The 22,095-nt window shown below is 41.6% G+C and overlaps 1 protein-coding gene across 1 annotated transcript in view; it reads right to left on the bottom strand.

Annotated features, from left to right (window-relative positions):
* LOC126272809 (otoferlin-like) overlaps nt 1-22,095 on the bottom strand; it is a 189,848-nt gene that overhangs the window by 72,552 nt on the left and 95,201 nt on the right. Inside the window, exons 11-12 of the mRNA XM_049976035.1 lie at nt 17,735-17,896; nt 862-962 (exon numbers count right to left, since the gene is read on the bottom strand). Coding sequence (XP_049831992.1) covers nt 862-962; nt 17,735-17,896 — 263 coding nt within the window. The remainder of the gene's footprint in view (nt 1-861; nt 963-17,734; nt 17,897-22,095) is intronic.

Below are 22,095 nucleotides of genomic sequence, written 5' to 3'. Positions count from 1 at the left end.
GTGCAACCCTTCCGCAAACTGCTGCAGATTTCAATGCTGGGCCATCAACAAGTGACAGCGTGTAAATAATTCAACAAAATATCAATATGGGCTTTCGGTGCCGAAGGTCCTCTCGTGTACCCTTGATAACTGGACGACACAAATCTTTATACCTCTGCTGGGCTCGTCAACAGCGACATTGGACTGCTGATGACTGGAATCATGTTGCCTGGTCGGACGAGTCGCGTATCAAATTGTATCTAGCGGATGGAGGTGTACGGGTATGGAGACAACCTCATGAATACATGGAGCCTGCATGTTACAGGGAAATGTTCAGGCTGATTGAGGCTCTGTAATGGTGTCGAGCATGTGCATTTGTAGTGATATGGGCCCCTGATACTTCTAGATACGACTCTGACAGGTGACACGTAAGTAAGCATATTGTCTGATAACCTGCGCCCGCTCATGTCCATTGTGCATTCCGACGGGCTTGGGCAATTCCAGCAGGACAATGCGCCACCCCACATGTCCATAACTGTTACAGGTGGCTTCTGAGTTTAAACACTTCTGCTGGGCACCAAACTCCCCACACATTAACATTATTGAACATATCTGGGACGCCTTGCAACGTGCAATTCAAAAGAGATTTCCACCACCTCGTACTCTGATTTGTGAACAGCCCTGCAGGATTCATAGTGTCATTTCTCTCCAGCACTACTTCAGTCGTTATCCGGCATTTCTGCGTGCTCGAGGGGCCCTACACGCTATTAGGCAGGTGCACCAGTTTCTTTGGCTCTTCCGTGAATTATCACTAAGAACTGCCTCTCGTCCGTATAGCTTCGAGGCTGACAAACGCATTGTTAGTTCTTACGTTGTTCTTACTTGTAGGTGATGATACGCGGACGGATCTCCACTGGAATGGGTACCACCACGCCTTCACGAGTCGACCACGTCTCCACCGCCACGTCTTCGTTAGTTCCCACCTACGGAAATATGAATACATATAAAGAACAGCCCAATAGCATCACATAAGTGAATCAATAAAACATCAAAATCTCCTCTGGACGTATAAAGAAATGCATGACAAATTTATTACTTTTCTTACACTGAAAATGAATCACCTCCTGGCCATTAATCCATGACTTGCATCCCAGATCGTAATTTCTTCCATAATGAATTAATTTCATTATAATTTGTGTGCCATACGGCATTTTTAACGCACAGGGTTTATAATCTAAGGATACAGTTATTACGTTCGTTACAGGCAAGTAATTTGAAGAATACATGGTGATTTCCGATATTGTAGGTAATTTCAGTATGGCCTACCCAGTAACAGTTAGTCTTCGGTCAATGACCCGCCTACAGCTGATGATTGTAATTGAATAGGAAAAGAGCAGCACTATATACGTAGAAAGGTCATTAACAGTTTTTCTTAATCGTGACAGATGATACAATCTATTAGACTTTGCCGGTAGTTCATTGTTATCTAGTTGAATCTGGGTATCCTGTCGGTGCTCCGCGTCTTCCCAGCACGGTATTACGACGCCATAACTCGACGTCTTCAAAAATGTTTCAAATGGCTCTGAGCACTATGGGACTTAACATCTATGGTCATCAGTCCCCTAGAACTTAGAACTACTTAAACCTAACTAACTTAAGGCATCACACAACACCCAGTCGTCACGAGGCAGAGATAACTCGACGTCTTCATCAAGTGTTCCCTGAGGTTGGCTTCCTGGCTGACACGGTCAGGGGACACTTGATGAAGACGTCGATATACGGTGTCGAAATATCGTGTTGAAAAGACGTGGACCACCGACAGAAATCCCGAGCTCAAGAAGATGACAGCCACATATGATGTTCGCAGCAGACAAAAAAAAAAAAAAAAAAAAAAAAAAAAAAAAAAAAAAAAAAAAAAAAAAAAAAGGAATTTTGCTGGCGAATCTTTATCTAAAGTTCCTAAAGATTAAGTTGATTTTCATTAATTTAGTTACCAATACAACATAATCTACTGGCCTCCTACAAATACGATATAATTGGTTCCATTCCAAACTGGACGCCTTGTACAACAACCGGTTATGAATTTCATCAAATACGACAGTCTCGGTTGCAAAATCTTTTTTATTTACAAGAGATGACGCGTTTCGCCGTTCTTGGGCGTCATCAGATTGGCCTAAAATGGGTGAGAAATGACAGTGGTGAGGCATATGCAGATTAAAGTAAGGCAATGAAGTAAATATAAAAGCACAAAAGAAGCAAAGGTCCAGGCTATGGAGCAGTCTCTACAATTGATCATAACTGTGAACTTACTTAAAAATTAATGTGGAAAACCAACATTCGTCCACTCATACCCACATATGGCATTAACACAAAATTTCAGAAGGAGCCATTATCTCATCGTCATGGGATGAATAAAAGCATTAAGGAACGTGAAACCAGGAATACAATGCCAAGTATACTACGGTCGTACAATCTTGCATCTAGAGCTCTACGTGTGGCCGGCCGCGGTGGTCTAAGGTTCAGGCGCTCAGTCCGGAACCGCGCGACTGCTACGGTCGCAGGTTCGAATCCTGCCTCGGGCATGGGTGTGTGTGATGTCCTTAGGCTAGTTAAGTTTAAGTAGTTCTAAGTTCTAGGGGACTGATGACCACAGATGTTAAGTCCCGTAGAGCTCAGAGCCATATGAACCTCTACGTGTGGCCGGCTTGGAGAGCTGACGTATCTTGTTCTCGATCGCATTGTCTACTGTTTTAATCACGTATGTTCAAGAAATGGGGAAAGCTGGAAAGAGGAAGTTTGCAGCGTGATGTTCACACAGGCCCAAACAGTTTTGTTTTTGCAGGTTAGTTATTGGCGACAATGGCTACCCCGCAGCAGATGCCATAGTGTTTGGAATAGTTGACAGAGGCTGTAGCTGACATTCAGGTCCCGATGAATTTCCGGACACGTTAAAGAAACACTCTACCACCACGTTGGACCATCAGACAATGGTGCGCGAATGCTGAAGGAATCGGGAAGTATGATGAAGGGAACGCGTTCTGGGCATTCGAGTACGAGTGATGCAAATGTGGAACGGGTGCAACAAGCATTTATCCAGAGCCCAAACAAACTAGTCTGTCAAGCGTCTCGACAGTTGCAGTTATCACCAACCACAGTGCACAGAATGCTGCACAAAAGAATGAAGCTTCAGGTCTATGGGTGCAACTGCTGAATGCACTTCAACGTGATGACAAGTGAAAGCGCAATCTGCAGCTGAGAGACAGTATCATCGTCGATGACACAGACTAACTGAAAAAGTTGACGTTCAAGAATGAAGCCAGCTTCTATGTGCCCAGGAAGGTAAATGGACAAAGTGTTAGGATGTGGGCTCTGAGAATCCCCGATTTATTATTTGGACATGTTGAAACAGTCTGCATTTCCACTGGTCGAAGAACTGAAACCCCACATAAGCTGCAGTAAGATGATACCGCCCCTCAGTGGGCCTCGATCGTTAGGAAGGCTTCGGACGACACATTTACAGGTTGCTGGATTGGCAGAGAAGGACTCATCTCCTGCCTCACAAGGTCTCCAGACGTAACCCCACTACGCATTCTTCCGTGGGGCCGCTGTCTATCAGGCCCGAATTGGGATCTGCAGAAACCGTGAGCTCGCATCGGCACAGCATCTGCACGCGTTAATGATGACATGCTAGATCCGCCATAGAAGGAACTGGAAATGCTGCTGATAGCGTTCACATTGAATGGTGTTAAACAGTGTTAAAACTTGAGGTGTGTGTGAACATTATGACGCAAACCGCGGCTTTCTACCTGTACCCATATCTGAAATATTTGTGATGGAAGTTGTAAAGATCGTTTTGAAACACTCTTTATTTCCTCTTCCATTGTTTCAGTTGTTAATCGTACAACCATCTTCCAATGGTTTGAATTTAGTCGTCGCGTCGCCTTGAAGATGCCTGTACATTTATCAGCTGAAACATCAAATACAGGGTGGTCCATTGATAGTGACCGGGCCAAATATCTCACGAAATAAGCATCAAACGAAAAAAACTACAAAGAACGAAAATCAACTAGCTTGAAGGGGGAAACCAGATCGCGCTATGGTTGGCCCACTAGATGGTGTTGCCATAGGTCAAACGGATATCAACTGCGTTTTTTACACAGGAACCCCCATTTTTTATTACATATTCGTGTAGTACGTGAATAAATATGAATGTTTTACTTGGACAACTTTTTATGCTTTGCGATAGATGGCGCTGTAATAGTCACAAACGTATAAGTACGTGGTATCACGTAACTTTCCGCCAGTGCGAACGGTATTTGCTTCGTGATACATTACTCGTGTTAAAATTGACCGTTTACCAATTGCGGAAAAGGTCGATATCGTGTTGATGTATGGCTATTGTGATCAAAATGCTGATCGGTATCCTGGACGACATCATCCGAGTGTCCGGACCGTTCGCCGGATAGTTACGTTATTTAAGGAAACAGAAAGCGTTCAGCCACAAGTGAAACGACAACCACGACCTGCAACTAATGATGATGCCCAAGTAGGTGTTTTAGCTGCTGTCACGGCTAATCCGCACATTAGTAGCAGACAAATTGCGCGAGAGTCGGGAATCTCAAAAACGTCGGTGTTAAGAATACTAAATCACCATCGATTGCAGCCGTACCACATTTATATGCACCAGGAATTGCATGACGACGACTTTGACGGTCGTGTACAGTTCTGCCACTGGGCACAAGAGAAATTATGGGACGATGACTGATTTTTTGCATGCGTTCTATATCGCGACGAAGCGACGTTCACCAACAGCGGTAACGTAAACCGGCATAATATCCACTATTGGGCAACGATGGCTGCGACAAGTGGAACATCAGTGACCTTGGCGGATTAATGTATGGTGCAGCATTAAGGGAGGAAGGGTAATTGGCCCCCATTTTATCGATGGCTATCTAAATGGTGCAATGTATGCTCATTTCCTACGTAATGTTCTAGCGATATTCCTACAAGATCTTTCACTGCATAACAGAATGGCGATGTACTTCCAACATGACGGATTTCCGGCACATGGCTCGCGTGCGGTTGCAGCGGTATTGAGTAGCATTTTTCATGACAGGTTGATTGGTCGTCGAAACACCATACTGTGGCCCACATGTTCACCGGATTTCTTTCTGTGGTGAAAGCTGAAGGAATTTGCTATCGTGATCCACCGACAACGCTTGACAACATGCGTCAGCGCATTGTCAATGTATGTACGAACAATACGGAAGGCGAACTACTCGCTATTGCAGGAATGTTGTTACCCGTATTGCCAAATGCATTGAGGTTGCAGGACACCATTTTGAGCATTTATTGTATTAATGTGGTATTTACAGGTAATCACGTTGTAACAGAATGCGTTCTCAGAAATGATAAGTTCACAAAGGTACATGTATCACATTGGAACAACCGAAATAAAGTGTTGAAACGTACCTACGTTCTGTAGTTTAATTTTAAAAAAAACCTACCTGTTACCAATTGTTCGTCTAAAATTGTGAGCCATATGTTTGTGACTATTACAGCGCCATCTATCACAAAGCTACAAAAATTGGTCCAACTAAAACATTCATATTTGTTAACGTACTACACGAATATGTAAAAAATGGGGGTTCCTATTTTTAAAAACGCAGTTGCTATCCGTTTGATCTATGGCAGCGCCATCTGGTTTCACCTTTCAAACTAGACAATTTCGTTCATTGAAGTTTTTTCGTTCGACGCTTATTTCGTGAGATATTTGGCCCGATCATGAAAACATATATTGTGCCCCATGCGAAAAACTTTTATAGACATGCAGTTGTGTACACTATGGCGCCGAGCTGTACTAAAATTTGAGAGTTAGGTCAGAGGAATTGATTGAGTGTATTCCTATCAGAACTTGCGGTATCTTATGCTTAAGTAAAGGGCAGCTTCATGTTTAATTTCTGTAGCAATATGATAATCAAGACAATCGGATTTTCTGTAGAGTGAAATATGCTCCAATAATAAATTATTACTGCCCAAACTAATAACGAGCGCTGCCTGTTGCTTGCAAACCATTGCAGTCCTTTCTATCGCAGATTTGGAGACGCATACGCAGAAGGGCAAGAAACCGAAGTAGTTCATTATAAACCTAGCTCTGGGAAATAATGTCACAGCATGGGAATAGCATACATCTTCTGCCAGAAAGAAGTACACTAATACGAATGAGAAATGACTTACAACCTAGTGACATTCACACTGAAGTAACTCCAGTTCATTCAGAAATTATGTTGCTCTATAGCAAGGCACTGCGCTGGCATCCTCTGTGCGCCGAAGAAGAAGCAAGCGTACATATTACAGAGGTTGCACGGTTGCGTGTGATTTCCGACAGTTCGTTTTCAAAGTAGAATACGCGAAAGACTGTGCCCTGTGGTTCGAAAGAAACACAGATCACTTAGCTCTAAAACAGGGCAGCAAAAGTAACCCACAATACTACCGTACAATTTCACTGACGACCAGTCTCTTGATGAACCCTAAAACTTATTATGAGCTCAAATATAGTGAGATATCTCGAACCTCCTCCATTACAGCCAGCGTGGATTCCGAAAACACAGATCATACGAAACCCAACACGTTCTTTTTCACATGGAATACTGAAAGACCACACAGGTCAGTTAGCTGGATGCTGTATTTCCTAACTTCCTTAAATGGATTATCAGAGAATGTCATGATTGAGGATTTCTTGCTAGGAAGGATGCAGAAAGTTATTTTGAATGGAGAGTCATCAGCAAAAGCAGTAAAAGTTTAGGCGTCTCCCAGGGAACGGAGCCTTTGCCGTTCGTTTTGTATATTAATAACCAGCGAGACAATATTGATACTAACCTCAGGTTAAACTGAGATGGCGAATGTCGTGGGGTATCTACTAATATCGTGTCGGACCTTCTTTTTCCCGAAGTAGTGCAGCAACCCGAAATGGCATTGACTCAAATAATCGTTAGAAGTCCCCTGCAAAAATGCTGCCTCTAAAGCCGTTCGGAATTGTGAAAGAATTGCCGGTGCAGGATTTTGTGGACGAACTGACCTCTCGATTAAATCCCATTAATATTCGGTGGGAATCTAGATGGCCAAATCATTCGCTTGAGTAGTCCAGAATGTTCTTCAAACCTACTGCGAACGATTGTGGACTATTGACACGGCTGACTGTCATCTACAAAAACTCCATTGTTGTTTGGGAACACAAAGTCCATGAATGGCTGCAAATGGCTTCCAAGTAGCCGAACATAATCGTTTCCATTCAATGATCAGTTCACTGGCACCAGAGGACCCAACCCATTCCAAGTAAACAATGCCCACACCATTATGGAGCCACCATCAACTTTCGGATTAATAATTTTACTTAAATCTCAGATTGCCTTGTTGGCTTCTTAGGGCCTGTGCCACTGTCCTAACGGATACGTTTGTCGCACGGTCCACACTGATTTCTGCGGTTATTTCACGGAGTGTTGCTTGGCTCTTAGCACTGACAACTCAATGCAAACGCCGCTGCTCTCGGTCGCTGGAATTCTCTGCACACTCTTTATGCTCTGGACCTCGGAATACTGAATGCTCTAACAATTTCCGAAACAGAATGCCTCATGCGTTTAGCTGTAACTACCATTCTGCGTTCAAAGTCTAATAATTCGTCGGCTATAATCACGTCGGAAACATTTTCACATAAATCACCTGAGTACAAATGATAGTTCCGTCATCTCTGTATGTGCATATCGGTACCCTATGAGTTTTGCCACCTCAGTGCCTGTAGTTATCAGTAATGAAGCACTAGCTGAAAAACACTGCACAAATATACATTCATAAACTGATAAGATTTCAACGTGTTGCAAAGATTGGTAACTTATTTTTAATGTACGAGAAAGCAAAATTATGCACTTCACAAAATGAAGATAAGTAATGTCATATGACTACAATATCCGTGAGTCAAAATTAGAATCTGTGAACTCATACAAAGACCTGGATGTAACAATTTCTATGGATATGAACTCGAATGTTCACATAAACTCAATCGTAATTAAAGCAGGCGGAAGATTTTGGTTCATTATATTGTACTAGGCTTATAAAATAGGTATGCGTACCATCTTAGCATTTTCTGAAATGCGTGTGATCCATACCAAATAACATCAATAAAAAGTAAAGCCATATGACAGGATTGGCTGGAAGACCCTGAAACGTCCCCTTAGAAAAATTATACATGACTGTGCTTAAACTGACACACAATATTTTTAGCGCAACGCAATCTGACTTTCAATACTCCCTACAAAAGAATGGCCCTGACTAGCATTAACCTATACGTTTCACATATAACTTACCTCACAAAAATCTTGATTACTTGAACTACTGCAATATAGCGAGCGCCACTACTGCCAGCTAAATAAAAGATTCAAACTACGGAAGGCACTAACTACTGATAGGTATAGTTAGCAAATGAAAGATTTTAATAGAGAACAAACAATGTATTTACCTTAATAGTCATAATATATATGGTAGTTCATGACATCCAGTCTTACAAATTACAAAACTCCGCCATCTCTCTCCCCACGTCCACCACTGCTGGCGGCTCACCTCCAACTGCCAACGCTACGCGCTGTTAGCATCCAGCTGCCGCTGCCCAACACTACAATGGCGAGTATTACAACAATGCCAACCAGCCACAGACTGTACACGGCACAGCCAGTGATTTTCATACAGAGCGCTACATGGCGGCGGCGTTACCAATAAAAAACTTAAACAGCCTACTTACATAGCCCCCATGCTCCCCACAAAAAAAAATTTACAAATTGTTTTGGGCCGTGGCCAATACAGATTTGAAAATTTTTTTCATAATTATAATAACAAAGAAATGAAATGCACACACTTATCGATACAAAAGCTAAAATTTTCTCACAGTCCATAAAGACAGTCCTGATCATTCATCAAAGTAAAATTGCAGTGTTTTTCTCAAAGTCTGAGTAGTAAAAGAAAATGCACACGGAAGTAGTGGATTTCCATGCAGTCTTGAAGTAGTGTTGTCCTTCCAACAGAAAGACAGTGCTGACTCTTGACATGCAGACAGGTAATGGGCCACAACAGAGCAAACTCACAGACGAATCAGTCGAAGTTTTAAAGAATATTGGTAGGTAGGTCGTCACAGAGTAGTCCTGGTAGAGATTACGGTATTGGTGGGCCACCAGAGGTGCAGACCCATTGCAGTCCTTGTAGAAATAATGGTATTGGTGGGTCATCAAAGGTGTAGACCCACTGTAGTCCTTGTAGAGATGGCCAGCAGCCATCTGTTTGACTGTGCAGGCGCACAATCACCATTGAAGAGTATTGCGGATAATATAGCAAGTCCATAACCATCACTTGTGCACTCACAAAAATTATTTTTGAAATGTCCTTAGAACCAGGAATGCTGTTATCCAGTCCCTTACTGAATTATTAACACACGTGCAAACACTATCAGGCCCTACTTCTCACATATTGTCCATATACTATGACCAACAGAAATGTGTGCAGTGAAATGTAACTTACAAGTTACTTAATTTGATGAACAGGTGTCAATTACAATTTTATAACATGAGAATACAATAACAAAGGTACAAAATATATCATTAAAGAACATACTAGTACAGATAACATTTGCAGTAATACAGGCTTTACAAAAGAATCGAAATAACATATACATCAGTGTTACAGGAATTATGACAGGAGCACATACATAAAAAATCAGAATAAATTTCGAAACATCAACTTCACACATGAGCATTAAAACAAAATAGAATAAATAATGTCTAAACATCTTTACAAAGTAAATAACATATTATTGATGCAAATTATATTTGAGGATAACAGTATTCCCATCATAGTGAATGTAGCTTAGTATTAGAACAGAAAAAATTCTATGAAACAGTACACAGAGACAGGAAGAAAATAAATTCACAAGGGTACACAAACACATAGTGGGATAACACAAAAGGAAAGGACAGGGTTTGTTTTCAGGGTAACATTTGGTACTGGAGTCCAACCCAAAACTTCATTCCATCTGCCCAACACTACAATGGCGAGTATTACAACAAAGCCAACCAGCCACAGACTGCACACGGCACAGCCAGTGATTTTCATACAGAGCGCTACGTGGCGGCGGCGTTACCAATAAAAAACTTAAACAGCCTACTTACAACCCCTAAGGGCAGGTTCAGCTGCCTAACTGGAACGCTTTTTCCTGTCCGTCACCCACGCTGGCCGTTCCCTTCGCGATGTTTGAGATTTGTATGTTAATTGTACCTGATTCTTCTAGAAGACTGTAATGGGCGTGTGTGTAGCGTTGTGCTTCCTTTTCGTTGTGTGATGATGAGAGAAGGGAGATGATCAAACGCAGTGCCGGCACACAGCCTACTCTTAAACAGCCTGACATGTCCTCAGTTCATGAGACACTGCTAATAGGTTTAAAATTTAAATGATGACACTGACGCAAAGTCTGGTGACCAGGAACATTACGCCACCACCCCACCTCCGCTTTGCCGGAACGGCAAAGGGAAATTCGTCAGCAGCGCGAAACGTACCCGAGCGGTAACTCAACCAAGCACCGGCAACGCCTGGCGATCCGTAACTTCGGGGACCTTACGGGGACCGTTGTATTCGACGAGGCAAGGATGTTGGCGCAGCAATAACAGGATACATTGAATGAATCAAAAAAGGGCAGCGTCAATTGTCACATATGTGTTTGTCTCACTGGTTCGCGCCACAGAAATGCTGAAAAAGCCGGCACTGGCAGATGTTTGCGGAAGCTTACTTTTAATAACAACTATTACGCGAAAAATCTCGGAGTATGCCCCGGTCCCATAAGTGTCGCTCTACCGTGCACTTCAGAGTGGTTTTTAGAACATGTTTATAGCTGTAGATATAATGAAACAACCACAGAGGAAAAACCGGTAGTCGTGATGACGTAAAACTACGATGCTCTGACGTCACACCAGTGGCTCGTTTACAAAACTTCATGGACGCATCGTCTTGAAACGACCAGCCCATATCTTCGAATATCAAGGATTTTTTAGGACCTATTCAAACAGTAGGATTCAACATACCTCCAGAGCTCGGCCAACCATTTGTCCAGTCGATATCATGGTCACTTCGCTGCACGTCTAAAAGCCGTAATTTTTATTGTAGTTTTGTAGTTTGCGGGCATGTTTTTTAAAACTACAGTCTTCATTCTCGAATGTTATATGACAATTATTTTCTCAATAAAGACGACATTGGATAGATATAATCCTCTTACACAAATTTTCACATGTTGTTACTAGATTACTTGACATTAGGAAACTATGGTCTCTACTTCTTACCAAGTTACTGCATTCCTTTAGAGATTGAAGAATGACGTCAAGATATCTGCAAAACTTTTCTTCAGCATTTTATGACACTTTTCCTGGATGAAACACCATCTACACCATAAAGATGTATGTCATTTGAAGACTGAATATCGGCACAAATTGTATCCAACCTTTCAAACGCCTTAATACACATTTTAGATATCGAGCAGTCGTCCGTGACGGTCATCTTCTGTTGCCATCTTTGTCACTAAATTTAATTCAGATATATAGTATTTACTTTGTTTCGAAACATTTTCATTGTTGTTCATAAATTAGTATTTTACTAAACATTCTCTACAGAATCGCAGTATTCCAGACTAATTTTAGATACCTACTAATCATTAACGCCGTAGCACCAACAAACGATAAAAATTAGAAATGGTCTGAAAACATAGACAAATCGAGAAATGCTATAGATACCAGACTCATGAAAATCATGAAATACAACATGAAATTCTTACTGCGTGATTTTAGTGCATACAATGGTAGGCAAACAAGGGTTTAGAAATACTGATGGCCGCTATATTGCACATAAAAACAATAACAAAAATTGGAAACGGTTTGTTGAATTGTCAGAGAACAACAATCTTCAGGTAATGTCCACGCTTTTGCGGCACCTGTCCAGAAAGCAAAGAACGTGGCGATCAGCTAAAAGGTATACGCTTTAACGTGTATGAGGTTGATGGTAGATATGGACACTAAAATTTTATTATGCGGTAACGAAAATAATGCTGTAGTAATACGTTTGGTTAGTTACATTGGCTACATAGAGATAAAGGATTGATTGTTACTAAGGCGTATCGATGGCGTTCGTTTATTCTGTGATTTCTGTGATTTCTTTTCTAATCTGAGTGTTATATTTTGTATTTTCATGACAAGGTACCGCGACGAGACATGGTTTTGCGATGCAGTAGCGATTGATACCTGTGACACTGTGTCTGTTTTGCTGAGACGATAGTGACGTACTGTATCTGCATCTACATCTACATCATACGCCGAAAGCCATTAAAAGATGCGTGGGAGAAGGTACTTCTGGTAGCACTAAGAGATCACCTCTCCCCTGTTCCAGTCGCGATTGGGGCGTGAGAAGAATGATTGTCAACAAGCCTCCGTCTTAGCTTTAATTTCTCGAATGTTCTCGTCATGGTCATTTCGCGATATGTATGTTGGTGGAAGTAATGTAGTGTGCGATTCTTCCTGGAAAACGCTCTCTCGAAATTTCTATAGTAACACTCTCCGTGATGCACAGCGCTTCTCTTGTAATGCCTGCCACTGGAGGGAGTTTAAGAACGTCTGTAACTCTCTCGAGAGGACTAAACGGTCTTGCGACGAAATGCGCCACATTCGGTTGGTTCTTCTCAATCTCTTGTATCAGTACTACCTTGTAAGAATCCCAGGCTGATGAACAATACTCAAGAATCTGTGGAACGAGTGCCTTGTAAGCCATTTCTTCAGTAGACGAGTTACATTTCCTTAAGATTCTTCCTATGACTCTCATTCTGGCATCTTCTTTTCCTACTATTTGTTTTATGTGGTCATTCCATTTAAGGGCGCACTGGATAGTCCTAGATATTTTACGGTAGATACTGTTTCCAGCAGTTTCTCATCAATGGTGTAGTTGTTCAGTAGTGCCTTTCTTTTCCTTTGTACGCACAATACATCTCATTTATTTACGTTTAGCGTCAACTGCCACAGTTTGCGCCAATCATCAGGACTCTGCAGGTCATTTTGCAAATCGATACTGTCTTCTGGCGATGCTACTTTCTTATACACAACCGTATCACCTGCGAACAGTCTTAAAGAGCGTCAACGTTTTCTGTTAGATCATTTACATACAATGTAAACAGTAACCGTGTTAAGCGACAATATTTTACCACCATACATTTAATATTCTCTTAAATTTAATTTATATTGGATCACTGTTTAGATGCACAGTCGGATGATGAATCATTTCATTGGCTGACACTGACCACCACCAAGTGCTAAAAACTGCTGTAACAATGCACGTTTGGGAGTTAACTGGAGTTGAACATTGACAGGAAACGCGAAGTAGGCAATTCGTTCCTCAAAAGCCGCTGTCAGCAAAGAGAGGCTGGGAAAATATCCCAGTAGAGAGAGCATTTTGGATTTCAAAAAGTGGAGTAACTTTTACTTTAAAACTTTTTTTATGTGTTACCCCTCTCGTGAAAAAACTAAGTATCAGACATTCTCAGCCTTGCGTGCTATCCGCCATTACCAGTTTCAAAGAGCGTTAAATTTCTTACAAGTTTTGTATATAACTCGTTCGAAAATTCGAAACAGCTATGGAGATTCGAGACTGCGAAAATCTTCAGAAATGTCAAGAAATCGCGAATCGTTAGGTATGTCGTTGGTTTCGCGGCTTCATAAACGTTACTTTCCATCATAGTAGGTACCCTAATGTACAATTATTAATGGTGAGCTGCATCAGGTGCTACTACATCAGTTTCCTCACGTAAGGTGGAAATGCGCTGAAGAATTTCCTGTGCCCATTGGTCCCTTCGTGCACTGACAATATTGAGAACTGATTATTTCATGGACAGTTTTTTCACACAAAAACACTAGATTACGTCTAGCCGAAGGGAGTTTTTCCGTTTCTCCTCAAAATCCTTAGATGCAGAGAATGCAATAATATTTGAAATTAAAAACCACTCTGAGAAGCCCCTGTTCGGAGGTAAGTTGCTGCAGCTCGTCATTATTATAATCCGTTAGGTGTGAAGAATGAAATGCGACTTCGTTCCCACTATTTACAAAATCAGAGCGTGCTGTAAGTTTACGTCTTGCACTCGACTCACGTAGTCTATTTACACCCCTCTCTTTCACTAACGACGTTTCACTTTCACCTAGACTTTCAGCACAGATAAAGCACGCAGTCCGATATGAATCCGACATTTCGAACAAACGAGCACATTCTACAATACAGCACAAAAGCGCATTCACAGCAGTTAAATAGTAACTGACAGATACTTTTCAAAACGCCAAGGGCTGTCCAGTTGGAGGGGGGCTGCTGAAGAGGGAATGAAGTGAGAGAAGACGAAGTCGTGTCAACAAAGGGCCAACAGTGAAAATGAAATAAGGTTTCATTTTAAACTGTATTTTCTTGAAATATAAGTGTATGTATACTGTTGAAAATTCGGTGTTTTTCTTTTTCAATAATACTTATTCCTTGGAAACTACCTGAATCTCATGAAATATTTGTACAGATTGCATCCATAATGGCTTGAAGATGATATTACATCCAGGAATACTATTTATGACTGTGGATGGTATTTTCAGCTTCAAGTCCACTTCTACTAAAATTGTTAATGCAACATTTCTCCGCATCTATAGGGAGTAATTAGAAATAATGTGTATGTATCTAGAAGGAAATTAAAACCTCTACAATACAGTGCATTGTGTGCACTAAAGATACTTATTAAGGTGAAACCACTAACATTTATAATGTTTTGCGATTTTTTGACATTTTTGTAGATTTTCACAGCCTCGTGTCTCAGTAGATGTTCCAAATTTTCCAACATGTTCTGTACGAAACATGGAGAAAATTTAACCCCGCTTTAAAACTGATACTGATATCTTTTGCCTAAAATACACCTGAAGCGAGCTACTCAGAAAAGAATGAAGGTTTTTTCAAGCTGGTGGATAGTACACAAGGAGAAGAAGGTTTAAAACTTGAATTTTTCGTGAGAGAGGTAATACATACGACATACATGAAAATCAAAATTACTCCATTTTTTGCAATCAAACCCCTTTTTCTGAGTTATCTCTACTGGACTGAGAGACTTGTGTTCTGCAGAAGTGGACATTTACTGCCCTGAGGAAGAGCGGAGGGTGGAGGCAGAGATTTACAGAGCTGAAGCAACAGAATCCCCGTAGTGTGGATTGAGCAGGCGGAAGATTGCTATCTGGTGGAACAAAATATTTCAGACTTTCGTAAATGAAGAAATAACATCGGGAGCGGGACAAGGCGAAAGATATCCCTTTTAATGCGAAGAAAAGGACAGGATCACAAATGATGGTTACGAGTTGAATTTTCTCATGGGAAGCACCACGTCACCCTTCCTGCTGAAAAGCAATGATGAGTTTTTGATTGACGGAGTGCTAAGGATATAGGAAGGGAAATGGGAACTTCCAGAAAATCTTGTAAAAGGAGTAGTAGCTTCAGGTAACTGGCAGGCAGATTTGTGGTCCATTTAGTGGCAGGTAATGTTTTTGTAAAGGCTGCTGGAAATCATCGCTTGAGGGCAAATGTAAACGTAGGGTGTGCAGGAGGAAGTGGGGTGTGGCATGGAAACACATTTCCCTCTGGGGCTCGATGGAGGGCACTTCCCTGCCGCGATAATTCGAGACCCGTTTCCCCTAGGGATCGACCTAGAGATTTCGTTGGCGAGAGAAACAAAGGGGACTCAGGCGATTACATTTTACAAAATGTTGCTTTCGACACTGAGAGCGCGTGAAGCCGTGTCTCTGTGACAGACTTTTTATTCATTTTACCCGGGTGACGATTCTTTAGCTCACTAAGGAGTCTAACACACACTGATATGCTTCTTAACGGGAAAATACTTGGGTGGAATTTCTGTTTCTGGCTAGTGAGCAAACGTAAATCTTGAATCGTAATTCCAGCACTGGGAGATTGTGGTCGACATATTGTATCCTCTGTGTAGGCAGAGAATTGCAGATACGCCAGGTACGTCAACTGCACAGTGGCCAATGCAGTGAGCAGCTCATCGGTGGCTGTACAGTTTCTGTCTGTACTTCAGTACGTGATATGCACACTCTGGCTTGGCATATAGCGAAACACTCACAATAAATGTGTTGAGTTAAATTTGCTGGTCCACTGAGCGCTGTCAGAAAATAACAACCAGGTGGTTTCCCTCTGGTGATCAGTATCGGCCTACTTTTTGTGGTTGTCTTCAGTCCTGAGACTGGTTTGATGCAGCTCTCCGTGCTACTCTATCCTGTGCAAGCTTCTTCATCTCCCAGTACCTACTGCAACCTACATCCTTCCGAATCTTCTCGGTGTATTCATCTCTTGGTCTCCCCCTACGATTTTTACCCTCCACGCTGCCCTCCAATACTAAATTGGTGATCCCTTTATGCCTCAGAACATGCTCTACCAACCGGTCCCTTCTTCTTGTCAAGTTGTGCCACAAACTCCTCTTCTCCCCAATTCTATTCAATACCTAATCATTAGTTATGTGATCTAGCCATCTAATCTTCAGCATTCTTCTGTAACACAACATTTCGAAAGCTTCTATTCTCTTATGTTCCAAACCATTTATCGTCCATGTTTCACTTCCATACATGGCTAGACTCCACACAAGTACTTTCAGAAAAGGCTTCCTGACACTTAAATCTATACTCGATGTTAACAAATTTCTCTTCTTCAGAAACGCTTTCCTTGCCATTGCCAGTCTATATTTTATATCCTCTCTACTTCGACCATCATCAGTTATTTTGCTCCCCAAATAGCAAACCTCCTTTACTACTTTAAGTGTCTCATTTCCTAATCTAATTCCCTCAGCATCACCCGACTTAATTCGACTACATTCCATTATCCTCGTTTTGCTTTTGTTGATGCTCATCTTATATCCTCCTTTCAAGACACTGTCCATTCCATTCAACTGCTCTTCCAAGTCCTATTTGTGTTTGACTAATAAAGGGGGGGAGGATAGGGTGCAGGAGATGGGGTTTGGTCTAAAGAACGTCAAACATACGTTGCGCCAATCTTAAAATTACATTTGGCGTAGACTCTGATATTGTGTGCTTCATATTTATACAATTCTTCGCTCTCAATATGTTTTCTGAAAATAAATGGTCTACGTTATCCTCGTTGTGATTCATTCTAGCAGCATTCCGTTAAGAATGATGGGTATGATATACTAAACTGAACTGCTGAAAACTAAAACACGACACTTATAGAAATCCTTAGGAGACAATATTAGGAAGTCAGATATACACACGCTATATGTTACAAATACCACGGGGGTTTGTAACGGTCTTATCACACTTCCTTGGGGTACTTCGGATATTACGTTTACGTCTGTCGATTTAATAGCGATGTGTTGAATTCTGTCTGTAATAAAGCCCTGGCTCCAGTCGAAAATCTGGCCTGATGATCGGTAAGTTGGTTTTTTTTTTTCACTAAATGGCAGTGCGGAAGTGTATCAAATTCCAGGTCATCTTCTACAGCGCTACGGATCTCATGAAGGAACAGAGCGAGCTGAGTTGCGCAAAATCTCTGTTTGCGGCATCAGTGTAGATTATTACAGTTGTAGATGTAATCCGATCGCCCGACGTTTGATTAGCCGCGGCTGTACTTGCAGGTGCAGTGCTCGGCTCACCTGCAGCACCTCTGCAGAGAAGAGCAGGTCTCCTGCGTGCAGCTGAGCGCGGTGCAGCGGCAGCCAACGCAGCGAAGGCGGCCGGTGGGGCTCGCCCTGCAGGCGCACCGCCGTTGACGTCAGCGCGCGGCCCACCAATTCTTCGCGTCGCTGCCCCACCACCTGGCAACGCAATCAGGCAAGCATCGCCTCACCTCTTCACCGCAGCAAGCCTCACACGTACAACAACTGACTTTCAGAATGCCCGTTTACTGTAATAATGTGCCAGGGCAAGGTGACAACTGGAACTGTTGATATTTATCATAAATATCGGGAAACCTATATATCGATATTTAGAATAATGTTGCGCTCGATATATCAAAAAACGTATCGATGTCAACGTACCAGCCTATAAAAATATCGGCTGCACATTGTAAATATAATTCCAGTTTTAGAACTGTATATTTAAGTACTGATTTATTATTTAATATTTATTACTTATTGTATGGAGCGTAGCCATGTATGGAAGTGAAACATGGAAGATAACTAGTTTGGACAAGAAGAGAATAGGAGCTTTCGATATGTGGTGCTACAGAAGAATGCTGAAGATTAGATGGGTAGATCACATAACTAATGAGGAGGTATTGAACAGAATTGGGGAGAAGAGGAGTTTGTGGCACAACTTGACTAGAAGAAGGGATCGCTTGGTAGGACATGTTCTGAGGCATCATGGAATCACCAATTTAGTACTGGAGGGCAGCGTGGAGGGTAAAAATCGTAGAGGGAGACCAAGTGATTAATACACTAAACAGATTCAGAAGGATGTAGGTTGCAGTAGGTACTGGCAGATGAAGAAGCTTGCACAGGATATAGTACCATGGAGAGCTGCATCAATCCAGTCTCAGGACTGAAGACCTCAACAACAACAGATATTTTGTACTTTAACAAGCTAGGAACCTGTTTATCCCCCTTGGAGCAAAAACTGAAAGGAAAACGATACACATTCACACTTGGCGATAACCACTTTGCTAACAATGGTAACCGCAAGTAAGTGGTGCAATAAAAGGTGTCCTTCGTTCGGTTTCGTCACATCTGTCTGGAACACTTAATGACGAGTTCCCTGTTTTCTTCATTTCTGCCAACCTCAGCGTCATAGCAGTCGTAATGTCAAAATTGCGTGATGAAGTTAAACGTTTCAGTTTCTGTTGGTAGCGCCGATCACCAATTATATCAGCATTTCCCCTCACTCGTCTCTACTCACCGCAAAGACCAATCTTGTCATTTAGATTTTTGTTCATCATTTTCAGCAACTGTTTTAGAAGAACGCTGATATGGAGAAATAGCACACTTTTTTAACGCAACGGTTTTGCCATTTCTTCACATCAGGAATCTTTTTATTCCATTCACACCGCCACGCCCAGTACAATCGGCCTTCTTCTTTGTGCCACCTATTCTTGCTTCACACAATCAAAGAGAAACACTGGACATGATGAAAGCTCAAAAAGTAGTACGGCTCCTTCACACAGTGAAAGTAAAATTATGTTCTACTACAATTTCAAAAGAACAGTTTTATATATTACCAAAAATTACGGAAATAATATAAAATAAAAATATCGACACTCGATGTTGCTATTTCGATATAGATATATCTTTATACCGTAGTATATAATATCGACTAAGTAGATATCGAGAGGTTTGGGAGAAACATCAATGTATCGTTATATTGATATTTTATCGACAGTCCTAGTGAGAACTACAGTGTAACTAAATGTGAAGACAGTTACACCATGTCTACTACCGCTCACCGAGCTAGGTGGCGCATGGTTAACCCACTGCACTCGCATTCGGGAGGACGACGGTTCAATCCCGCGTCCGGCCATCCTGATTTAGGTTTTCCTTGATTTCCCTAAATCGCCCCAGGCAAATGCTGGGATGGTTCCTTTGAAAGGGCACGGTCGACTTCCTTCCCCATCCTTACGTAATCCGATGAGAACGATGACCTCGTAGTTTGGTCTCTTCCCCCCAAATCAACCCAACCCCACCACTCAGTTTGCTCCTAATCATATGTAGTATGTATTTTACGAGCATAACGTTAGATATTTAGTAAGATTATTGTCTATATTGTTGGTGGTTTTGTAAAGTTGGAATAGTGTACTCAAGAGGTTAGTTTGTATCCGTTTCATGTCGTGAGCGCGCATTAACATTGCGACGGCAGCATTTTCCGCGCAGGCGCCAAGCCAGAGCTGACTGCTATTGTCCGCTAAACGAAAGTCATCGCGCTGTAGAAGCTCACGTCGGCCTGTGTTGATCGCTTACGGTCAACATCGATGTTATGGTACACTACGTTCTAATAAAATACTCCGTTGAATATGAGAATAGATTCTATTATCAATCAAGAATTCTAAAGTGGATGTCTGTGTGGAAGTAGGACATGGAATTTGCATCTGATTTCCTCAGGAGAAGCTGCAATTTACTACAAAACAGTCTAGATCGCAAGGCACGTACAGTATTATTATTATTATTATTCTTTCTTTTCTCAGACGTTATGTCTGATCAAAAATGGAAATTGAAGCGGACCTTGACCAAGCGTGACTTCCTTTTAACTGTACGGTATATGTTACATTGCATTTAGGAACTTTCGGGTTATTAAATATGTATCAAAAATTACAGATATCTGTAGTTGTATATATAAGTTTGGGTGTAGCTGTATTGCGTTGATGTACTGGTGAATACTGTGTGGTATGACTCCTGTAGTTGATAGTATAATTGGTATAATGTCAACTTTATCCTGATGCCACATGTCCTTGACTTCCTCAGCCAGTTGGATGTATTTTTCAATTTTTTCCCCCCGTTTTCTTCTGTATATCTGTGGTATTGGGTATGGATATTTCGATTAGATGTGTTAATTTCTTCTTTATATTGATGAGTTTGATGTCAGGTTTGTTATGTGGTATTGTTTTATCTGTTATTATGGTTGTGTTCCAGTATAGTTTGTATTCATCATTCTCCAGTACATTTTGTGGTACATGCTTATGTGGGAACGTGTTGTTTTATTAGTTTATGTTGTATGGCAAATTGTTGATGTATTATTCTTGCTACATTGTCATGTCTTCTGGGGTATTCTGTATTTGCTAGTATTGTACATCCGCGTGTGATGAGAGGGAGGAAGGCGCTAATATATATTTTTTGTTTTTTGTTTTCTGGGTTAGGGAGGGAGTTCATTTTTTTCCCCACAGAGATCACTTCTCCATCAAACCCACCCCATATTACATATATGGATTTCGATGTAATAAAAAATACACACAAATGTATGTGCTTCTGGAGAGTGGGATTTATCCATAGTAGGAAGTATCAGAGAGTGGAGATGCATCTATAATAGGAAGTACACCAGAAAGTAGGATGCATACACCCTAAACTTTAATGACACGCTGTGTCATAGTGCACGACATGACAAATGTCTTGTAAGATGATATGTGACATTTTATACGATATGATATCATGTATCACAGTAATTTAATTGACATAATGCATTATATTACGTGACATGAATACTAATACAAAAAAGTAAAAAAGCGCGAATACGTTAAAATGTTTTAATTTAAATGCCTTCGAAGCTGACAGTTAACCCGAAAAGCTAGTTCCCTACTTTTACATCCTTAATTCTGCTCAAGGCATACACGTCTTTTTGTGCTGTGACACGAGCATTTTTCGTTATTGTTATAATAAAAGCCAATGACATGTGCTGTTCAGACTTTCCCGACGTAATAACTGGTTCAATGGTTCACGAGCGTCGCGTCGGATATTGTTGTGAAAGTTGCACAATATTTCAACTAGACAGCTGCTCTTTATTTTCAGGCGCTTACTGATGTGTTGCTGGGGTGCCTTACTAATATATGCGCTGACTCACTAGATATGCGTAGGCGCCAAGGAATGGGCATATAACGTCATGGTAGACGAATCCTAGCGGACGACATCCGGAGCACCTTGCCGAAGAAACGAGCAACGGCCTACGCATGCGCGACGCGGGAAAAACGCGGCTGCAAGTCGCGGCCCAGCGCGAGAGACCAGATTGTTGGCGCCCAGACAGTTTTCTGACTTCAACTCCCCGTTACTCATACTCATTTTGACTGCTTCGTTAATTATGGAGTCGCAGTACTTGGAGGTGGACTCAAGGATCTTTGTCTTTTCGTGTTAATGCTATGTCCCATGTCATGATGGTGTTCAGAAACAGCACGCTTTTCTGGTTGACCTATTTTGGTATGACGTCGTAATTTTTCTTATCTATCTTTAACAGTGCGACTCGTTTGGCCAATGTTTGGTGGATGATTTTATATTAGGTCATCTTTTACAGATCACAGAATCGCTCTGGAGAACGGAAGATG

This window comes from Schistocerca gregaria, chromosome 1 (genome assembly GCF_023897955.1).
Source record: "Schistocerca gregaria isolate iqSchGreg1 chromosome 1, iqSchGreg1.2, whole genome shotgun sequence".
Taxonomy (NCBI): Eukaryota; Metazoa; Arthropoda; class Insecta; order Orthoptera; family Acrididae; genus Schistocerca; species Schistocerca gregaria.
The sequence above is the reverse complement of the archived record's forward strand: the minus strand, read 5'-3'. Positions and strand labels throughout refer to the sequence as shown.